The sequence below is a fragment of the Misgurnus anguillicaudatus genome, chromosome 19 (assembly GCF_027580225.2).
Source record: "Misgurnus anguillicaudatus chromosome 19, ASM2758022v2, whole genome shotgun sequence".
NCBI lineage: Eukaryota > Metazoa > Chordata > Actinopteri > Cypriniformes > Cobitidae > Misgurnus > Misgurnus anguillicaudatus.
Window position 1 is genome coordinate 5,839,072 of NC_073355.2, and position 24,436 is coordinate 5,863,507.

Consider the following 24,436-nt stretch of genomic DNA (forward strand, 5'->3'; position numbering starts at 1 on the left):
TTAAATTCCATCAATGATAGACTGTTGACTCATCATCAGACAGACGTCATTAGTCCCTTTCACACATTCAGTCTTCACTAGTAAATTACTGGTAAATTACAGATCATGTGTTAACAGAACCTTTCTAGTAAATCAGTTCTGCAAATTTACCAGTAAGAGAGGTTGTAAGATTACCAGTGATTTACTGGTAAGCGTTATGTGTGAACAGTGAGAATAAGGATTACCGCCATTCAGAACAGACGATGTCAGAAATGCCAGGTCAGAGAAGTCAAGCACAACTGAAGTTAACGTCCACATCTCTACACCAAAGTTGTTTAAAACAGCTTATACCACGGGTCTGTTAAATGCTGTATTCTGATTGGCTGAGAAATGTTCCGTGGGTATGCATTCATTTCTGATAACCGCACACCTAACTTGTCAAATGTCTTAAAAATTGGCACCAGAGCAATGTTTGTGGTATAAGATGAATAATTGACTCCGGCCCTTTGAATTATTTGAAAATAATGCACACCCGCGGTATAACGGCACTTCGCTTTGCGTCGTGCAACATTTCACCTTGGGTGTGCGTTATTTTCTTATAATTCAATGGCCTGTCGTTAATTATTCCTTACTTACCATCTATTTGCCGAATTACCTTCGACACTCTGTGAAGCCTATGTGTTTAAACATTACTGCTGTTTTTCCCAGTTCAGTTTGAAGTCATCTAATGCAGTGTTGTTTGGTTATCATGAGCAACTGCGCAACTGTCAGCGTTTGCCACAGAAGTGAAAACAACATAATATGGGCTGTGGATATGAAGTCATAACTCGCCATTGTTTACAAATACTGAACAACACTGAGCTTGCCTTGCGGCAGTTTAGAGCTGACTTTCGCTTTCTCACCGAGTTTACTGGTATTTTGGTACTGATGTGTGAATGATATCTTACTGGTAAAAAGACCAGAAAAAAGATGGAATTTTTGACCAGTACGAAAAGTCTAGTAAGAAAAAAGGACTTTTTGAAGTTATTCTGGTAAATTTAAGGAAATGTCTTGAAATTACTGTGTGAAAGAGGCTATTGACTGTTACGTCACGTTTTTCTTCAGCAGCTCATTAATATAACTTAGTTTTCTGAGATATTATGTGCACATATTTACTTATGAAACACTTTTTCTAATACCAACATTTTAACCTTTTCCTTTTCTCAGAATGTTATGGAACAGTTCAACCCGGGGTTACGTAACCTCGTAAACCTGGGAAAGAGCTATGAGAAAGCCGTTTCAGGTGAGCAGCACATTTCCATATTCTTGCATGCAGAAAAATTTAGATTTACATGTTCAATATCCCAGTTTGATGTTTTTACATTTGCTGTCTGTAACAGGTATGAGATATTACGTTATGTGTCTACATACTAGGGATTGACCGATAGGGATTTTTAAGTGCGATACCTATTTTTGTTTCAGCAGTCTTAGATGATGACCGATACAGGCTGCCGATATTTAGAGCCGATACTGCTTTTGTACACTTAAAGGCGGAGTCCACGATGTTTGAAAGCCAATGTTGATATTTGAAATCACCTAAACAAACACGCCCCTACCCCAATAGAATCTAGATCTTTTGTTGATAGACCCGCCCCACACATACGCAACCCGGCAAGGATGTCGGTTAGTTGACACGCTCCTTACTGCTGATTGGCTATAAGTGTGTTTTGGTAGTCGGCCCGTCTCCTTTTCCAAAGCGTTTTTCAAACATCGTGGACTCCGCCTTTAATTTACATCATAAAAATGACACGATGATGCCAAGTCTCAATTTTAAAAAGTAACATTTATTGAAGTTAAAAAAAAGTGGCTTCCAGCACTCTGTCTGTAAATAATGGCGGAAAAAAATCGGTAAACACAGCAGCCACTTATCGGCTGATATATCAGTCTATCACTCCTACATACCGTATTGTGATATGTAGTGTTATTATTAAATGTCATAGAAAGTGTTGTTCATATAATTTCAAGGCAAATTAAGTTAATTAACTGATGGTATTGACATAATACTGCACCTTCCCACATCTTATATGTTCTTATCCCTGTTTCAGCCATGGCCCTGGCTGGAAAGCAGTACTTTGATGCCGTATCTAAGATCGGAGAGAACGCAGCCGTATCTCCAGTGTCCAGAGAACTGGGTGAGTCACAGTTAATGTACCCGCTGTCTTTTTTTATTGAGAACTGCATGGACACTTTTTCCATTTACTCCTCCCACAGTGCCGAGATATTAAAATGAGTGCCGTATGCACTCTGGGTTCACAAAGAGCTGTATAGAGTTCACAAAGGACATCTGCAAAAATTTGTTTAGAACATGTCAGTGATAAGATTTTATGCTCAGCAAACGCTGCAGTTTGGTTGTCATTAGCAATGAATACCGAGAAACAAATAGTCTTTTAATCTTTCATTATCATAATTTTCTCCATCATGTTAAAGATACCAGTGAGTTGTAATCTCTGTTGATATGTGTCATAAAAACAAAGTAAGGAGAGGTTCACAGGGCGCTCAAAAACGTGACACTCAGCGTTCAGTTAAAGGAACCGGAACAGAACAGAGGAGTTTGTGGGGGTCTTCAGATACCATTTAATGAGACATGCACGAATATCAAGAAAAAATGGAAATGGAGAATTAAAGTCTACTGTTGTTTTTAAAGAAAAATGTTTGCTCTGGCTATTTGGTTAGTTGCTATTGTAAACATGCCTGCCCAATTCCCGGATACTTCTGATTGGTCCACTGTTCCTAAACCATTGATGTATTGCAGTCATGCGTGACATGTTAAAAAAGAAACGAGACGCAGGCGTGGTGGTCAAGACCATTCATTTATCCCTTGTGTCATAGATAAACATTGAAAAACAGCACAGTGGAATGCAATCACATGTTCTGTGTAGAGCGGCCCTTATGCGCGCAAATGCATGCAAATCTGAAAGGGTCACCGACAGCAGCAATAGAAAAGAGCAAATAATAAATTACAGCCATTCTTCCTACAAATGACCAGTTCAATGCTATGGTGAAACAAATGTGCTTATTGCCTTTTAAAAGAAAGCTGGAAATGCTTCTCATATTTGTTGAGTCAGTTAGGGCTGTGACTATGGCAGTATTTTACCACTATGTTGGTTATTGAATGTGTGTGTATGTGTGTTGAAGCGTGCACACGCGTATGTGCATACGATCATTGATCCATATAGGCTAGGGATGCTCCGTTCAATTCCGATCTTCACTAATAATACGTGGCCGTTCACTATTCTAAATCGGACAGCCGATCTTATTACATCCATTTCATGCACTACGGCTTTTGATCAGTAAGTCCTTATTGATCTAAAATCACTGTTAGTTTGAGTCGTTTATAACATGCATTTAACAAAGCAACACTCGCCAAACATAATCATTAAACATATTCTTTATTATCATGAAAATACCTGAAAAGGTTTGAAGAACAGCAATATAAATATATCCTTCAGCCATTTCATGGAGCTGCGTGTCATCACAGCTGCGTGTGTATTGTTCCTCGTCTACAGCGCATTTTGAGTTTCTGCACGAGAGCGCCCCCTGGCTTTTGGATGTAGCGGCATTTCACCGTAATTCATTGAGAAACATAGCAAGCATTATCGGTCGATCGATCGGAGCATCCCTAATATAGGCTTATATATAACGCATACATATGTTTTGAAATATAAAAATGTAAACGAGGATCAGATATACATTTCTTAATAAACATGCGTGTTCATAGGTGCCGATTTCCCACCAGCGGTGGGTGCTCATCACAACGTGAAGCAATGCTTAGGTTACTAAGCAACGACAGATGCTCTGGAGCACCCAAGCGCTTTTTCTATGTGGTTTTAGATGTGAAATGTAAAGCAACTGAGCATTTTCAAATGTGCTTGGCCATTTCGGTGGGTTCTCTATCTGAGCCCCGGAGCACCCACGGGATCGGCGCCTGTGTGCGTGTTTTTTGTTGCACTTCCAACCATAAAACAACAAACAGTTCAAGTTAGGAACCTTTTTGGGGTTATAATGTTTCCAAGCGCGCTGAAAACGTGTTCTGATGATGTACTAGTAGTGCATATTAGGGATGGGCACGGATATTCGAATATTCGATCGGCAATAATAATTTGAATTTAAAAAATGCTATTCGAATGTTTGTTTGTTTTTAATGTTCCACCAAATCTGACTTATTTAATGCTTTTTCACTTCATCTTTACTGTCTTTTACAGACTTAAATGTAAAATATACATGAACAATAATTTGTATGTATTTCTGATTGTTTGGCAATGCAGATTGCAGACGAATTTAAGTTTTTCCTTTTATCTCCGGGTTTGTCCGTTTAAACCCACCTATGGGGTAAGTTGTAACGTTTGCACTTCTGTCACGTTTAATGTAATTGTACAAGAATGTTAAGTACTAGAAACAAACTTCAAATGTTCATATGTAGCAGAGATGTGTGTGTTGCTTGTGTAAAAATATAATTAATCAAACTCAAAATGTTTTGAATGATTGAGCCAAAACCAAAAAGCGTTAGGTTGTGCCCCGCTCTCCCCTATTACATGTACAGAATACAGTACTTTGTGGTGCTATTTTTGTCCTCTTATGATCTTTGAAGCCCTATTTAGTTCCTTGAATTTGCACCTATATTGTTTGCTCTTTCACTTTTATTGAAGTGCTTAGTTTTGTTTTCCGAGTAAAGACTACTTGGATTTTCAGTAAATGATTGACTGGTTGCCTACCTTGGAAGTTTTTAGTAACGCAGCTTTTTCCATCTGAGGGTGTGTTTGTGAACACTAAACAATATTCTTCATGCCTCAAAGTGATGGATTTTCTTTTCATCGCATTTAAGTGCTGTAACATGGATGACCTTTCTTTGACCTACTCTTTGGAGGGCCGTAACATTTGGACATTGCCTTAGAGGTTGTTAACACAATGCCCTTCCTATCCGTAGGCGATAAGAGCAGAAACTGCCTCTGTTTGGGCAGATAACGTCCAAGCACGGTCCTTAGGTTCCACATCGCTGCCCGATCTTCAGCCAGTCGAGCTTCTTGAGTTCTGAGTGCTCAGCTGGGCTGAAACCAGAGCCGACTTCAGGTGGATGAGCTGACATCGGATAGTCTTGAGAGTCACGGACAGATTGACACACATGAACCCCTCCCCCCTTACTTCAGGTACGAGGTCAGGTGTCAGTGTTACGGAGATCCTTTCTTTTTTTTTCAGGTGTCCCCCATTTTTAGGATCTAGCATTGGTTTCTTGTGTCTCTTTCGGCCCACGCAGATGTGACGTCACTTTCTCGTCTCTTTTAAGGGAACTGGGTGCATTGTGGCATTGGATTTCTTAGTCTTAATGATGGCAGAGCATCAGATTACACTCATTGTATTATCATACATTCAAATACCTGCGACTACTGCCATTGAGTGGTGTTTGTACAGTGCGTGGAAGTGCTGAGCAATGCATAAATGCATGTGCCACACCTTGAGGAACTGTGCATCTTATTGGACGATTCAGGTGTCATCACCTCACAAAAGTCATGGCCAGATAAGATAAGGTCATGCAGGTTTTGTCGGCATTTGTGTTCGATTGTGATTGTTATCTTATATCTAAAAATGTGGGGAAAGGTGGACTGAAATAATGCAAGTCACTTTAAAACAGGTTTGAATGAAACATTTAACAAGTGACTGCATGAGACAAAATGCTTTTTTTGACTACACGTGTTTCCTTGAATCTCTAACTTTTCATTGAAAATTAACTGAGTTTGCTCGCTTTGTTGCTTGGCTACAAACGCTTGGCCAGAAATGACATTGTAGCCAGATGTTAAAGCAGCCATTTAGGATTGTGATGAGAACGTTAGCACCCTGTTCAGAGGTGGTCTGGGAATGTTACCACATTATAAATCATAGGGTTTATGCCATTTCTCCTTTGCTGATGTGTGAGCAGATGACAATGGAGATTTACTGGAAGCGTCAATGCAGTTTAGTTTAAGATATCTAGATACTATCCAGATACAATGTGAAGTTTATTGCACAATGTACAGAGGGTCAAAGTGGAAGATCTGAACGATGAGTTTCTCGTGTGACTTCAGGACACTTCATCCAAGCATGTTCTTTTAGGTATCAGATCGCACCTGCAGTTTTCACCTTTTGGATTACTTTGTGAGTCCGAAAAAACATATACATATAAAACAGAGACATATACACTGTTAAAAAAATATTTTTGCACTTAAATTTTAGAGTTTGATCATCTAGAGTTTACAAGTCATTTCAACTATCCTGAAGTGATGAGTTGCTGTAACTTCAATCAAGTTGAACTTGCTTTAGTTATGTCTTTATTTATTTATTTTTTCCTCACGCCATTCCAGCATCTATGGCTATATTCATGGCGAGAACTGCTTAATCCATACATAAGTTGATCCAGACACAGGTTGGGGAGGGGGCAATTTGGTATCCCCAATTCACCTAACTTGCATGTTTTTGGCCTGTGCAAACTCCAAACAGAGAGGCCACCTGACCTAGCTGGGATTCGAACCCGGGACCCTCTTGCTGTAAGACAACAGTGTTACGCACTGAGGCGCCTTCCTTTAGTTGTCATCTTAATTTTATAACTCACGAGCAGGGTTTACAGCAGAAAATTTGTTAGTTAAGGTGGTAGGGTTGGGCGGATGGGCGGGGCCTGGGGGCATGCAATCAAAGGGGTGGGGCGTACACGTCATTATGAAAATAAAAATATTCTTATTTAAAACACTCAAATAAAACTTAATTTTGAAGAAACTATGACAGAAAATGAACACATACTAGATTTATTAATGAATTAAATGTTTTTAACAGATACCTCTAATGAAAATAGCTCTGTGATGAAGTGAAACTAAAGGATTAATAAACACAAACTGAAGCAGATGTTGTAGAACCTAGCTAGCAGGTTGCTCAAACAACAAAATCACCAGCTAGCTTACTTTAAATTTGCAGGAACTATATACTAATACAGTAACGGGCTTAAATAAACCCAAAACATAAGTCCATTTACAGTTCTCACGGCCACGCGTTTTATCAACTGGCTATCCTCCAGACATGATGGACCACGTCTTATTTTATTTCAGCCGCGTGGTGCGCATACACCCTCGCGGTGTGAAGCGCGTCCACGCTATTCTCTGAGATGTTTTATCAACTGGCTAGTTATCCTCCAGACAGTGACGAACCACGTCATTTCGGCCGTGTGGTGCGCGTGCAGACTCGCAGTGTGAAGCACGTCCGCGCTATTCTCCAAGATGCACTTGTAGTTTTTTTTTGACGACCTAGTTAAGGCGGTAGGGTTTCCCAGCAGAGGCGGGCCGCCCGAACTGCAAAGTGCTGCGGGAAACCCTGCATGAGTCATCACTAGTACCAGTACAGTAAAAATGACTTGTAAATCCAAGTTGATTAAACTTAAAAATGTAGGTGCAAAAAGATTTTTTTACGGTGTATAGTGTGTTCAGTTTATTCTTTTGTGTTTTCTGTATTTCCTCTGGCTGCTTTTGTCCCAGTAAACTCACTAGAGATGTATTATTGCTTCTATTAATACAAAGCTGTTTTTCCCTTGAGTTTTATGTCTTAATTTGAGCCATTAAAACTTTAAAATGCTGCTACAGTCTGCAGCACAAACACAGAGACGTACAGAGGATGTTATGCATCATTAATGCTGGATCCACACTGTTTATTGACAGTCTACGGTACTTAAAACATCTCAATCAATTCATTGCATCAGATGTTTTTGTACCCAGCATCATTTTTCATCTTTTATAGACACAGACTTTCTCCCCTTTTCTATACCCATATATACACCAGCGATTTTATTTTTAATGCACTGAAGTTCCTTGAAATGTGCAGCTTTATTTGATGTTGTGCCGTTCGTTTAACTGAAACAGGAAGTCAGAACAGAACTATCGATTAGATCCGCCCCCTTAAAAAGTACCTTTAGCGTTTAATTTATGGCACAGTCCAGCAAAGACGTATTATAACATGGAAGCCGGGACGCTTCAGCATCTAAAGAGCGTTTGATTAAACAGGAAATTTGATGAGAAGTGAACAGTATGGAGATGTCTAAGGCTGGGTACCGAATGTCGATACTTTTATGGTATCGAATGAAAAACTTCGATACTTTAAGTATCGAAAAATTATTTATCTTTCGATGCCAAATTTCAATTCCAAAAGCGGCTGTGTCTGTGAATCTGTACTTGCGTGTAAGGACCTAAAGCGCCGGCGATTGGCTGTCCACCACCACGTGACGGGGAGGATTTCTGAAAATACTCGCAGTCCACCTCGCAGTCAAAACAAGTGTAGAAAGGATGCAATATGAGAAGAAAGTCTTTGTGACAGTCTTACCAATAGAGTTAGCGCAAGTATGGCCGTGTTGTCTCCGTGAAAGGCACGTCAACCAAAACAGCGCTTCTCCTAAAGTGACGAGGGGTTTCAATTCTCTGCTTGTTTTACTCGCGCCTGGTTCCGCATGTCAAGGCTTTGCGCGCGCGTCTCCCACAACAGTCTCGACAAGGTGTTTAAACTTGACCCACGCGCGCAGCTTGTGTCTCTCAATGCTTATGAAATACTCGCGCCTGTCTCTCCGCATCGCAAAGCCTTCATGCCCTCGTCTCGCAAAATGGACGATGCGTTTAAACCAATTTTTTACAGTCTATGGTTTAAACTTGACGCACACGCGCAGCCCAAAGCCTGGCTCGTTATTTAAAACAAACTAAAACTCCATTTAACTGGTTTGCTAATTTCACTTGAATTAAATGACATTGAAGGCATTTTCTACTCATTTTAAAAAATGTATTTAATATTTTGATTATTCTGAAGTTGAGTATTTACAAAAAACAAACATGCATGCAAATCTTCCCAGTAAAACTCAGTTACCCATTTAAATATTTTAACTTTAGTTGCAGCTATAATAAACCCACAAATACTGTTCGTCCAAGCTAAATACCATTTTACATTTCATAAAATAAAGCAGTGTAAATTATATTCTTAATTTCTTTATTTTTGTTTCCTTATTTTTAGGGATGCACCGATAGGATTTTTTTGGGCCGATTCCGATTTAAACAGACAACTTCTGGCCGATGCCGATACCGATATTAAACACTTGCATACAATACTATACATTTGGTCTATTAGCTAGTTTATTTCGGCATCAAATTATTTTTACTGAAGATGGATTGTATCTAATTAACATTCAACTGACCAACATAATAAGAGAGGCACAAATTTAGCTAAAACAAAAATAATAAGACAGCATGACAACATTCAAAGGTGGTTTTTGCTATTCAGCATTTATTTTATTAACAACATCAACTCATTTTTTACATATAATGGATTTCTTTATGCAGTTAATTAATAAACAATCGGTATCGGCCTTTCTCGTGCCATTGCCGATATGCCGATGGTTTCAAATTCATCTAAAATCGGCCGATAAATATCGGTGGCCGATACATCGATGCATCACTACTTATTTTCATTAAAAAAACTGATAAGTGTGTCTGCTGGCGCACCCCTATCCAAAAAGCACAACCAGTTTTATTAATGTTACCCTGAGTGTGAAGTGTTACCAGAGTTTGTTTAAATTAAGGTGAAAAATAAAAGTTGTGTGTTTTATGTATTTTTGTTAATGTTTTAATGGATTTTTAAAACATATGGTATCGAAAAAAGTATCGTTAGGAACCGGCATCGAAACGGAGGTATCGAAATTGGCACCGGATCGAAAGATTTTAAACAACACCCAGCCCTAGTGATGTCATAAAAGCATGTGCCAAATTGTAGGTTTTGAATGCTTATGTCTTTTGTATGAGAATTTTGTCAGTGTTTTGGACCATGCCAGTTTATATTTATTGTTAGGCCTAACACATTTATACTAAAAGAAAAAAAGTTTAATTTTGATTTCATGTGGGCTTTAAGTTTAAAGTGTGTCAGACCATTTTCACTTTCTGAGGAGCATTTGGTTTAGTTTACTCCACCTGTTGCCAGGAATCATGTTGTTCTGTGGGAAAAACACAATAAACAAAGCAGGAGTGAACCACAGCCAGAGAAAATGCAAATCAACTTCTGTGTTTCTGGAGTGACGGGTATCATCATTGTGCATCAGGGCTCTTAGCATTAGACTTTAAGCCAGTTCAATGTTTTATGCTCGTAATGATAACCGAGTTTGGAATTTACGTTACGTTTAATTTCTTTCACTGTTTGATTACGTTGAATTTTCTTGATTATATTGAATGTTGTCATTCAGTAATGGGGTGTGCCAGGCATAGAGGCAATGAAATATATCAAAGCCCAGGTCCAGTTCATTGTGCAAAAATCCTAATAACAATGTGAAGTATAAACGCTGTAATTATTGTTACATAATGAGCAGAATTTCAACTGTCGCTCGCTCATCATAAATGTTTGATAATCCTGTATTGTATTAAATTTTTCTTTTTTTTCTAAAGACAGTGTCTGTCAATATGAATTCAGCAGTCAATAATGGTTATGTAAACAGACTGTAGACAATGATCATACTCCATATGCAATCATGCAATACTAATATTAGTCAATAAACAGTGGTCCAATGCCCTACATGGGTGTATTCGCCGTTATAATTGTTTGTTTGTGTATGTTGTATATGTGCCGACAGGGTACATTTCCATATCATTTATGGAATTTGGCAAATTATTTGTTATTTATGGTACGTTTCCAACTAATATTTATTCTAGCATCTTGTTGAATGTCTAATTAATCATTAGGGTAAAAGAAGTGTATAGGAAAGATATGTAAATAATAATGATTGATATTGGCAAGCCTTCACAAAGAGTTGTTAATAATGTGGTCATATTCCAGATCTCTCTAGCACCACCCACAAGGAAAGCACATTTAGCATAACATTTTTGCTGATATCATATTTTCTAGGTTAAAACTTGTCTTTGAATCATTACACTTAATATACGTTCTCTTTTCAACTCGTTGATTTTATACAGTACATGCTGTACCTGCATTAGTGTCAACTGTCCACACCCCTGTTGCTTGATTTGTGTAACTGTGGCTGCCCCCCCCCCCCCCCCACACACACACGTACACTCCCTCACTGGTGCCACAAAGAAAGCTTTTACCAGGACGTTCTGGTGACCTTTATTCACCGGTGTTGTTTGAATTATGCTTAGCAATGCCGGCCACAGAATGGCAGTCAAAACATACACGCATTACCAGCCAGATCAGCCTGGGGTTGTAGTGTGTGAGAAGGATTGTTCTGGGTGTTTCTGGGAGGTTATAGACCTAGTATGCGATTTTGCATCTTTAAAGAATGATCATGTGACTTTCATGTACATCAGGAAATGTAAGTCTGCAAATGCAAAAAACTGTGTTTTTTTTGTATTTTAGTTTGCGCAATTTGAAGGGTAATGGAAACACAACTAGTGACGTCTAAGAAGCACATCCATGCATTCATCCATCTTTATTAATTTTTCTTAAAGCTGTCTGTGATTTTGAAGCTTTGATTGTGTTTATAGTGGGCAATATAACATGTGTTCATGTTCCACGTGTAAAAAAACGTGGTATTTTTCACACAATTTACTTATCTGTATAGCGCTGTTTTCACTGTCCTCAAAACAGACTGATGTCTCCCTTGTTATGTGAAGTCCCTCCTTCAGAAATACGTATCGAGTTCTGATTGTGTAGTTTGTTTAGTGTGCTGTGATTCGATAGCAGCTTAGCTTAGCAGAGCCCTTTGAGCCAAAGCTGGTGACTGACGTATTCATGTGGGCGGAGTTTAGTCAACGAACTGTTTTGCTGACGTCATTAAAGCAGGAAATAGAGGGCTGTTGTCCAAACCGACCGTTCGTTGTAGGCTTTTAAAGAGGAATTCTATTGAAGAAAATATATCGCCTAGCAGTGAATTTAGAGCTTTATCATTTTACAGCTATTATTTATGCTATTATAGCAACATTACACACTAACTAGGGTTTAAAAAATGGTATCAGGAAGAACGTGACCCTTAAAAAAAACCTGTATAGTTCATACACAATATTCTGATGGGATGATTTCTGAAATAGCTTATGCACAGTAGGGCTGTGACGGTGGCAGTTTTTTACCACCGTGATGGTAACGCACCAGTTTATAGATTGTGTGTGTGTGGGGGGGTGCATGCATGTGCGTATGTGCACATGCACATTGATGCATAAAGGTCTTATATATATATATATTTAATACATACATATTTTTTAAAATATAAAAATGTAAACAAGGATCAGATATACAGTTTTTAACAAACGTGCATGTTTGTTGGCGCCAAATACTTTCTCCGCCGGTGGGTGCTCGTCACAGTATCAAGCAATGCTTAGGTTACTTAGCAACGAAAAACGCTCTGGAGCTCCCATGCGCTTTGAAGAGAAGGAAAGCGGTGCAGTCATATTTTTTGCATGGTTTTAAACGCGACATGTGAAGTAAATGTGAAGCACATGTGCTTGGCCATTTCGGTGGGTGCTCAAGCCGAGCCTCGCAGCACCCACGGGATCGCTATGTGCGTTTTTATTGTAGCACTTCCATTCATGAAACAACAAGTGAGGAACCTTTTTGGGGTTGTAATTTTCCAGCCTCCGGAGGTCGCTTATGTCATCAAGCCTGGTTTACTTCAGTTAACTGAGCATTACATTTGCAAGTATATCACAATAATGTATGATTTACAAAGTAGTCAACTTTATAATTGTTAATGTTATGAAATAAGACAGTATTGATGAAGTATGCAGCTTACAAATGCGAACTGCGTAGGCTGCAGCCTTCAGATTGAGAAACTGCCAATATCTTGCCTCATTGTTCCACCCCCAATCCAGCGGGTCATCACTGATATCATTTGCCTTATTGCAAATAGCGCATTAACTCCTGCCTGCTGGTCGTTTGTGCAAACACAAACTTTAAGACCGGACAAGATTGTACTTTATATTTATTATAGTTTGTGACGTGCACACCACCACAGCACACACTTCCCCACCGCGGGTTGCACTTTACCACCGTGGTGGTGCGGTGGTTATGACAACCTTCACAGCCCTAATGCACAGTAGTAGTGGGTATTGCTAACCTCCTTAAATTATGATGTTCACCGTGATACCATTAGGGTTGAGTATAGATTCAGATGTTCCTGATCGATTCGATTTCGATTCTCGGTCCGATTCTCGACTCGATTTTTATACTTATTCTCGAATCAACTCAATGAATATAGAATATATATAATATTATATTATAATATATTAGAATATTGACTGAATGAATGAATGACAGGCTCGCCTCTCGCTCCTTAGTAACATTGCGCAAGGCAAAAAAAGGGTGACTAGTAATTAGTAATTAGATTAATGTTAATCTTACGTTCAATGTTTGCGTAAATAAAATTGGAAAAAAATCAATTTGTGGCCTGTGAGGATCGATTTCAACCATGGGGGAAAAAAATTATTAATCGAAAAATCTATTTTTGCCCAGCCCTAGATACCAAGTTACGATTAAATGTATCACATTATTAGGGCTGCAACGATTAATCGTGCAAATGCGCATTTTCTTAATGAATGAATTGTAACTATATTACGGTGACATCCCAAAGCCAGGGGGCGCTCTCGTATAGAAACTCCCTTTGTGCCACAGAAGAACTAGCATTACAAACGCTATTCCAGGAAATGTCTATAAGGATATTTATATCTCAGTTCTTTAAATTGTTTCAGATATTTTAATGATAATAAAGAATATTTTGAATGTTTTTGTTTAACGAGTGTTGCTTTTTTTAAATGCACGTTTTAAACAACTCAGACTCATAATGATTTTAGATTGATAAGGACTTCCTACTGACCAAAACACCTAGTACACACACAAGCTGTGCATGAAACACAGAATCGATTTAAAACCGATTCTGAATCATTTCCAGACAGGCATTTTTATTGGGACACGTGATTAATCGTTACAGCCCTACACATTATCATAGTTGTATTACGTTTAAAACTGCACCAAAAGACCCAGCGTGTCTTTGAGATAGTAAATCTGCAGTTGTTTCACAGCCCCGAATGCACTGATAAATACTTTGTGCTTAAATAGATGACCTGCTTCATTGCTGAACTATGTGTTATGACAAAATTGCACAAATTATTTTAGTTTTTGAATATTAAGTGTGGATAAAATAATGGGAAAAGTATTGCAGTATATTTTTTAGCAAGAAATAGATTTGATTTTATTGCCACAACCCCACATAACATGTATAGCTACATAAATGTATATGTCTAAATGTAAGCATTACTCTGTGCTTAAATTACAGTACAGCACTCATTCTTGATAATCAATCTAGAAATGAATCTAGCAGTGAGCTTTCATTCATCGCAGATACACCAGATCTCCATTTCATGCTCATTGTAGTTGGTATGTTTGCTGTTGTGGTCTTTGATAATACAGAAGCGTTGGATGATCTATTGTATCAGGGAGAGTTACTGTCTACTGTAAAGCTCTGCTAATGTCACTGTTATGTCTCTGTAGTCATTGTCTACCCCACCCAGCCCGCAGCTTTTGTTCTTAACAGTGGAAGTTTCTGTGACTGACTGGGTCGCAGCTGTGATCAAAGACTCGACTGTATATCATCCATCCAATCACATCTCAGTCTGACATTGAACTTCAATTACTGCAACACAATTTAAGGAATTGATTTTTCGCTTGTGGTCATTTGTAGTTTTTTTCTGGTTGTCCTAGGTCACTTGACTGAAATGTTTCTTATGACCTTAAAAACGTTTCTTTTGTCAGTATAAAGCCTTGTACACACCAAGCCAATGGATGGCGGTCAAGCAGGTTTTGAGCGTCATTTGACTTAGGGCATATATACGTATGCTCATATTATACGTAACCGAACCAAACCATACCCAAGTGTGAATGGCCCCCCATTAATCTGCGCTCACACTACACTTTATGAACCATACCCAAATACTCTTACATCCTTACAACATAATTTTTATGAAGAAAACAAAGATATGCGTGAAGGAGCTCATTGTTATTCTGAGTTAATGGCTTATTATTTATGTTTGAAATAATGTACACTGCGATTGGCGTATGACATTAAAGCAACACGAGAGCAATTGTAGAGCTCCTAATATGTTTTTTAAATGTCTGTTTAATGTCATAAACCAATCAGTTTACACAATGGGAGCGTTTGAGATGCGGTGACACGCAGCTGCATGTATTTGTGCTACACGTATCAGAATGGTATAGCCAACCAGTGCACAAGATGATAAACGAAATGTACACTGAGGTCAGACGTAAGCCAGCTTGCATGTTTTGCAGTTGTATATTTTATAAATATGGAGGATTTTATTTTAATAAGAAATGAATGTTAGTCACTATTACAGGTATATCACAAAATCAACTGTGGTGAGTGAGATTTGTGTGAAACAGGTAAGCGAGTACTGCTTTGTTTATGTTGTTTTATCCCAGAAGTTTCCTGTTTTAAGTAAAGAACACTAACAACTGCCACCTGCTGGTATGGAAAGTTATCTTACGTTGGCGCAGAACTAACGTGCTACTTCCTTGAGTCCGTTTGATGTGTGTCAGGGCAAATTTGGACCTAGTGAATGCTTAGCAAAATATTACAATGCGCATTTTATTTTTTACTATATTTCCCTTTTATTATGAATGGAAACTATGATTAAAAAACATATTCTATATTCACAAATAGCATATAAGAGTAATGAGATAATAAATATGACACGTTCAAAGTTTAAACCTGTGCTTTCCCCGAGTCTCACCACAAAGCAATGACCCAACCATAAATATTTTACTTTTAGGATATTTTGTAGGGAAATGTCTTCTGGCAGGGTTCTGTACATTGGTTTACGCTTTAAATGCAGTGATCTTTCATTTATGGTATTGCCATAGGTACACACAAACAAACACCTTTAAACATCTATGGATCGAAGTTGTTGATAATGAATCAAGGTCAGAGAGCAGATAATGTTTAAGTAGGTCAACTCAAACCTGCTGTTCTCAGCTGGCCTTGTGACACATGTGACTTAAGGCAATATTTGCCCACTTGAGTTGATTTTTTAGGTGCATGTTTTTCTTTTCAAGCGCATTTATTTCTAACCATACTGTGTAAATCATGGGAGTCACCCTTTACCTCTTCGTCACAATTTTTTTAGCTAAAGAAAGATTTTAGACTTTACCTGAAATTCTTTTTATAATTTGTATAATGTTTTGTAGATTTTCATAATAATATAAAATGTCTAAGAGAAGTAAGAATTACTAAAAGGTTCCTAATAAACAAGAAAACTATTGAGGTTTTTTGCCTTTGCAATTTAAATATGACATTTTGGTTTTAATTATGTGGCTTTACCTTGAATTTATATTTTTCAGAAGCTGAACTTTACAACACTTTGTGTTTAGTACCACATGTTCATAAACTCTAAAAAAAGTTGTAACTAAGGTCCAACAGCTTACAATTTTGTGCTCTATGAAATCTGTTTTATTTTTTCCCAAATTCTATTTTATTAATTCTCATTCATTTTTCTGGATTCTGGTTTCACTAATCAAAAATCATATCTTATTAACTGAAAACATTAAATGAATACAATTAAACAAAATGTATTGAAAGTTTTCATTAAAATGACATATAGGCCGATGTATTTTGGCTCTCACAATACAGGTTTTCCCGCAGAAAATTTGTTAGTTAAGGTGGTAGGGTTTTGCGGGTGGGCGGGTTTTATCAACCGGCTATCCTCCAAATGTGACGGACCACATCTTATCTTATTTCATCCGTGTGGTGCGTGTGCACGCTCGCGGTGTGAAGCGCGTCTGCGCTATTCTCTGAGATGTTTTATCAACTGGCTAGTTATCCTCCACACAGTGACAGTCCGGACCACGTCTTTCTCATTTCGGCCGTGTGGCGCGCGTCCTAGCTCGCGGTGTGATGCGCGTACGCGCAATTCTTTGAGATGCACTTAATGGCCTTTTGTGCAGCAAATTTTTTTTTGGACGACCTAGTTAAGGCGGTAGGGTTTCCAAGCTTAGGCGGGCCGCCTTAACTGAAATATGCTGCGGGAAAAGCAAGATGCTTTTCAGAAAGTTTTGGTTTTGCGTCGTCTTTCTCCGTTTGTGCAAAAAGAGAGATGTTTATGTTTAGGGTCAGAGGCCATCAGCGAACGTCTGTCCGGATGTGCGTGAGACGGACCGCGTCATCTTGCGCGGACACGCGCGCGTCTCCGTTCAGCTTCCAAACACGCATACAAATGATTTCTCATACAAATGATTACTTTATCAGACCGTCAGGGCAGCAATCATTTGTGTCATTTACAGGACATTCACAAATTAAAGATACAAAAGTGGCGAAATGTCTGTCGGCTCATGACGAATATTAACAAATATTTTTTATTTTAACTGATAATGTTAATCGGTCATAAATTCTTACCTTCGGTTAACGGTTAAATGGTCAATGTGAACATCCCTAGTTGTAAGATTACGAGTTATTTAATGGTACGATGCTATCTGCAATGGACAAAACCATAATTATTTATGTAATTAACAAAAACAGTTGCAACAAACAATTATTTTGATTATCGATTAATCTATTGATTATTAGACTGATTAATCGACTAATTGTTGATTATTTCAATGACTAATCAGTATGTTTTGAACGATTATTTAGCTTTTTCAATTAGTTAAAACATTTAGTTATACATTCTAATAAATAAAAAAGAAAATCACCTCAGCTTTTGAAATAGTTGTTTTAATTAACTTTGACCAGATTATTCTCTTAAAGGGCCATTTCATCAATAGGAACATTAATCTTTATGGAAAGTGGGTCCTATTTGTAGTCAAATGTAACATAAATGTAGAATTTTGTGCCTTTTTGACCGAGAAAAGACAGAACGTGACTTTAGAGCACATTTTTATGAAAAACTACAACTCCCACTATGCACCACAATGCACAGCTCTGCAAGCCACTCCCATTAATCGGAACACGGCTCAGATATGCTATTGTGTACATAAATGTCATGTTAGTATAACAAATAAAATAGCCACCACCACTGTGTCTGACTGACACCAATCATGATTTACTTTTAAACGTGATGTTACGTTGTGTTACACACAATAACACTCTGGTCTGGTGTGTAGCAAAGTCTTATTCAAACAGTAACGTGCGGTTTCAGATCCGCAGTACAAATGTCTTTTCAAGTACTTATAAAAGGTATGCATTTTAAATGTTTATTTAGTTTTACCAATTTTCTTTTTGTCTCTTGTTTACTGTAATTACATCTGTGTACTATCAGCCTCACTGCTCTCACAATATAGACATAAAAAACACCGCTCAGATATGCTATTGTGTACATAAATGCCACCTTAGTATAACAAAGAAAATAGAAATACTCACTTTAGTCAGACGTCCGTTTATTCCTGCATCCTGCACACAAACGCGTTCCCTGCACAATATCTCCACAGACGCGCTGCCTCAGCTCTTGGAGCTTGTGCTCGTAAGCCAAAACACGTCTTTGAAATAAGCATGCGCCCGGAAACATTCACAAAACAAACGTTCATATCCTTATCTGATCCAGAAATGTTAAACAGAAAGCACACAGCGAGAGTCCGTCCAAGCTCATATACTCCGCAGCGCGTCTGCTTGCTCGTAAGCCGAAACGCGTCTGTGAAATAAACATGTCTAAACACGCGTAAAGTTGCTCTCTTGCCTGGAAACATTCACCAAACAAACGTCCATATCCTTATCTGATGCAGAAATGTTATAAAGAAAGCACACAGCGAGAGTAGAGGCACTATCAGTCTGGGCTTCTCTACGCAGCAGAGGCCGATGGTTCCGGCATCTTCCCCGGGCTCCTCTACTCAGCCGAAGCCCAGGCTCCGGCCTACTCCTCGGGCTTCTGTTCCTCCATCTGGCTCAGCTCTTTGCTGTTTTGTGGCTCATAAAGGTGCAATGACCAGCAGATTAGAGAAACACGCTTGCGAAATCACCCTCTTCCATATCATATTCGTATATTTTCGTAAGTCCCACCCACTGATCTGTAATAGGTCTTTAGCGTGAGTGGGTCCCACCCATAGCCCCCACCTTGGAAAAATGAGGAATGAGTGTCTGTAGTCTTTCACACTCAACAAAGATACAGGATTTTCTTCTTTCAATTACGCAAAATGACGATTTTTACATCATTGAAAGAAGGAAGTGCAACACTGGAATCAGTATTTCTCCCGTCTCAGGGGAAACTGAGGGAATGATGCACGACCATTCAAAAACATGACTGGGGTTCTAACGATACAAAGCTTAATGCAAATGGGTGAAGTTTCCCTTTAAGTTTTCAGATTTCTGTCCAACTCAAATTACACACAAATGTGCATTGTTTAAATATTCTGTTCTCTTTTAATAGAAAAAAATAAACTTAAAACTAAGCAGCAGTACAGACAATTTGTTTTTAAAACAAACATCTCTTGTCAGCAGTACTAAGAGCTTCTTTCCTAAAACAGATTATAAGACCTAAAAGTGTTACTATAGTAATTTATTATCACTATCCTGACTCCTGATCGGCTTTATTCTATGAAAAAATAAATAATCACGTAATCACTGTAATTATATGGGTAACACTTTATAATAAAGCTCCATGAACCATAATGAACTGTAAATGTTACAGTAAATATGAAGTAATGCTGAGTTAAGGCATGTACAAATCATAAACTAATGAAGAGTCATTATTAACTACAACATGACTCATGACTCAACACATAAACTTGTTGTTTATTAATACATTAACTAACAACTAAAAACACGTCTTGTTGTACTCAATGATGACTATTAGTTTATGATTAGTACATGCCTTAGGCTGAAGTAAAAATAAGGTCATTATGATTCATAGACCCTTTTATAAAGCGTAACCATTATATTATTACTGTTAATATTATTACTATTATTAGTAGTACTGCATTCTCATTTATCTAATAGAGATTTACCGCTAAGTTAGTTAGCGTAGCTCCAGCTGGAGAACACTTAAGTCTCACCGGCTCCTGTTGCGCCGGGATATTTCCTCTTTAAACATTGTGCTCCTGTGAAAGGCAAGTTCTGTCTTTTATGTTTTACACACGACAGCATTCTTGGTTTGAAATTTTGTGTGTATATGAGTGTGTATATGAAAGCAACCTGAGAAATTATATGGACAGATAATAGAGAAGAGAGACTGCACTGTTATATCTATGTAATTTTTTACTTTCTCAGGGCTGGGCTGAACTTTTTCCAACGATGTTAATCGTTGTGAATCAACTCCCCTTCTGTCTCTCCAACTAACACATCCATTTCTTAAAGCTTGTTTAAGCTTTTAAATAAGTGTCGACCAAATGCTTGTGGGCTGGTCCTTTATATAAAGTGCTGTGATTTTAATCCCTCTTTGATTGTAGAGGGAAGAATCACGCTGGGAGAAATATCACTGATGGTTTTTTTAATTACAGTAGCCGCTCTGAGGGACCATCGTTCATGGAAAACAAGGCTGTAGAGCTTTATTAGTCGAGGGAATTCTGAGCGCTATTAAAATAAAAACAAGGCACGCGTTAATGTCATGTGTTAGGGTGTGAGATGTTAATAAGTGTTTCTCTCTCTCTCTCCTCAGGGGTTGTTCTGATGGAGATCTCGGACGTCCACAGAAAAGTGAATGTAGAGCTGGAAGAGAACGTGAGTTTGTCCCTGTTCATTGACGAGTGTTTGTTTGTTTGTTTCCGTTCTGTAAACATAACCCCAGGCTGCCTGAACACAGGCTTGCACACACCCAAACAAGTAATCCCCGTCCACACAATCTCATAATCATATATCAAACATCTCATTTCCCATAAACTTCATAGAGGCTGATCTCATTCCTGTTGACTCACAGGCGGTTATGTTGGAGTACACTGAGAACTAGTGTAGAAATAAGCCAGACACACCTACTGTGTGTTGGACTGTGTTTTTTATCAGCGCAGGTTTGAACATGCCCGCTCATGCACCTGAGCCCTGCGCCTAATTATGTTCCTGCAACACCACATCAACTGCATCCAACACTGCCGACTAGAAACTAGATGGCAGATAACAGACAGGAAAAGGACACTGATAAAATCAACTTTTTCTCATGTTCTTCCAAACTCTGACATGTGGTCGAAAAATACAGTCCGGCTTAAAAAAGTGTGCAGTGATTTCTAGCTTCAGTCTTAGTAGATTGCGTTGGCCATTATGGAAATCAGCTGTTGCGCATGTGTACCAGTTAGTAAATAACCCGCACATATTACCACTCCATTTTTGGAATTGCCCCGTTTAGTAAATCTGGACCTATATACTGACTGATGCCTTACCTCACGCAGTTATTCCTGTTAGATGTTTTATTTTTCAAAGACAATGATGATGCATTATTAATCAAGCATTGTTTATCTTCCCATCATAGTTTCATCAACATTAATTTCCGTAATGGTGTTTTAATTAAAACATTTTCATTAAAGCGCTTTTATATGCTTTTTTCACAATAGGTGCATTTGGCAAATGCTTTTATGCAAAGCGACAAACAGTGCATTACAGCTATACATTTGATCAGTATGTGTATTCCCTAGGAATCAAACCCATTACCTTGCTGTACCAATTGACCTATGGCTAAGCCACGCCCCCAAACGCGATTAGCCAATCACAGTGCGCATTAGAGCTGCAACAACTTATCGATAAAATCGATAATAATCAATTATGACATTCGTTGGTCTGAGACGTCACATGCTCCCGCACCACCTCGGCCAACATGCACACGCGTCAGGTGCTGTTTCTTTATACAGCGGGAGCTGCCTGCACAAAGTCTGTCATGTTATATTTACGCAATGCAAACCTTCTCTCCGCCTATTTATCTAATCTGAGGTACTGAACACAATGTTTTACGTCTTTTCTGACTTCCGGTGTGAACACATGTTGTACAGCGCTATTTGTAGCCTTTCATTGATAAAACTAAAGCGGCTGATCTCCACGTAGTTTCATTTTACGAGCGTGTGAAAGTTGCGTGATCTTTTTACATAAATTGTGCTGAAATATCAGAGAAAGCTCTAACGTATAACTTCCATGTACAAAACACTGTGCAGCATGTTTACTTACAACACAAGCAGCAGACTCCGACATAATATTAGTTTGCGTCCTTATAAACTCATCATTACTCCCGCTCATGTATTAATGACAGCAGAAAGACTCGCTCAAAGTCTCCACAGGTCACCCCCTCAGAGTATTGATGACAGAAGCTATCAAAAGAGACAGATTTAAATACCAGGTATAAACTTGATGTGTCTTTCTCGTCCACTTGTGATCCGATCAAACGAAAACACATCCTAAGTGGAAACAGCCTCAAAAAAGTCAGGTGCTGTTTCTTAATACAGTGCGAGTTTACTTTTACTTCATACTAGGGATGCTCCGATCGATCGGCCGCAGATCGGTATCGGCCGATAACGGCATTAAATGACTCGATCGCTCCTCGTTAAATTTGCCGATCTCGTGAACCGATCTTACTTTTGTCTGTCATGATACGGCTCCTCAATGCGGCTGCACGTAGAGACCATTTTTACGCAGTGAGAGCATTTTTATGACCCGTGGCTGATGAGCGACGTGTAGATTTGCATTTCTCTCTTTGCCTTCACAGAGATATGTGTATTTTCTACGAGGACGCGGTCCGGTCCTAACATCGCGACCCGTCTTCACATTCCCATCAAACAGCGTATACAACACATATCTATCGCGGACAATTGCATCCTCATGTCAAAAGTGTATTATTTGCATGCGTTTTAAAGTTTTGAGCGTTTAAACTTTAATTTTCCTCACAGCTGCTCTCGTCTGCATACACCCGCCGCGCGCACACACAGCAGCCTGTCATCAGTGAGTGCACGTGGATAGAGCGATCTCTGTCAAGTCTTAAAGCTACAGTAACCTAATTCATCTCTCAATAAAATCACTATCTGCTCTTCACTAAAGAACTGTTGTACTTCATACGAATGCGTGTACGGTATATTTAATTCATACAGTAAAGACTGTGAAATGTTTTATTTTCATAAGTTTTTACAGACATAAGCCTTTATAAAGGCATATTAAATTTCTCTTTGCAGAAGAAATAATTGTTGTCCTAATTTATTTGATTCTCTATTAAAAAAATAATATACCTAATTACTGCAAGTAATATAACAAAGGCAACATCTGTGGTTTTACTTTATCTAGAAAAAATGTTAAAAGTTACAGTCATCAAAGAGCTTGCATATCAGCTTGAAAAATCGGTATCGGCATTGGTATCGGCCGATCACGAAGACAACAAATCGGTGATCGGTATCGGCCTGCAAAAATCCTGATCGGAGCATACCTACTTCATACACAAGCTGCACATTTATTCAGGCTATCTCAGTGTTTCCTCTAGGATTTTTTCCAGCTGTGGCGGCAGGGGGCGCCCATGATGATTATAAATGTACATTATTTTTTTATGTAGAATATAGGCTACAGTAAACTAACATGTATTTTTTATCATTTTCATGCTGTCATTTACGTTTCCTTATATTTATAGCATATTGCTTTTCTATGTTTGATCTAAACTGTATTTTCTTAAAAAATAAGTAAGTTTTATAGCTTCATACGGATCTTTCATTGTAGTTTTAATGTAGTGTGCAAGTTCGTGCTCATGTTTAGCGTTACAGAGCTGTTGCAAAGTCACCCACAGTCCTGTTTGATAATGCGCACCGCTGTGATTGACAGAACACCTGACCCGACATCAGCAGCAATTTATTCCAGCATTCCACACCCGACCCGTTTGACATAAAGAGCCCGACCCGGTCACACCGCAAATCGCGCAGCTAAATATAAACCTTTAACGTTCTTCAGACAGATCTTAAACACAAATAAGCCATTTAAAAACTGCTACCTATCGGAATCAAGTCTAATTTTGGTCTTTGATGTTAGACATGCAGTTTAGCCTACTCTTGCTTATTGAGTCCCGACCTGCAACTACAATGCAAATGACACGTTAATATTATTACACCCGTTACCATCAAATATTATGCGGTTCACCCGCGGGTACCCTGATCCCGCTGTCTGAAAACAGATGAAACCGTCTGCCTCAAGTTTTTATTACCAACGTCCGTCTCTTCCACGGGAATAATGTAAGTTTCCTTCCAAACAGATTCGACTAGTAATGTTTTGCAGTCGCATTTAAGTAGTATTCAGTGTTTAGCCTTTTGTTTTTGAACAAACCTCTTATCATTTAATGTGAAAATTTGTGAGGGTCGATCTAGAGCACAGAAGACGCGCTGCGTTTATAGCCTATATTCTGAATAACGAATGGCCTGATAAGTTGATAATATGAGTACAGTGATTCCAAATGAATGTCCAAAAAACTTGTAATATGTTAAATCGAAAGTTGAATCATGTCTTTTCTCGCAGCCCAGCGCTGCGTTCGTGTTTATGCGCATGTGAAAAGCATACGCG

The 24,436-nt window shown here is 38.5% G+C and overlaps 1 protein-coding gene across 1 annotated transcript in view; it reads left to right on the forward strand.

Annotated features, from left to right (window-relative positions):
• baiap2l1b (BAR/IMD domain containing adaptor protein 2 like 1b) overlaps positions 1 to 24,436 on the forward strand; it is a 77,631-nt gene that overhangs the window by 4,885 nt on the left and 48,310 nt on the right. The window contains exons 2-4 of the mRNA XM_073856831.1: positions 1,186 to 1,261; positions 2,064 to 2,150; positions 20,592 to 20,653. Coding sequence (XP_073712932.1) covers positions 1,186 to 1,261; positions 2,064 to 2,150; positions 20,592 to 20,653 — 225 coding nt within the window. The remainder of the gene's footprint in view (positions 1 to 1,185; positions 1,262 to 2,063; positions 2,151 to 20,591; positions 20,654 to 24,436) is intronic.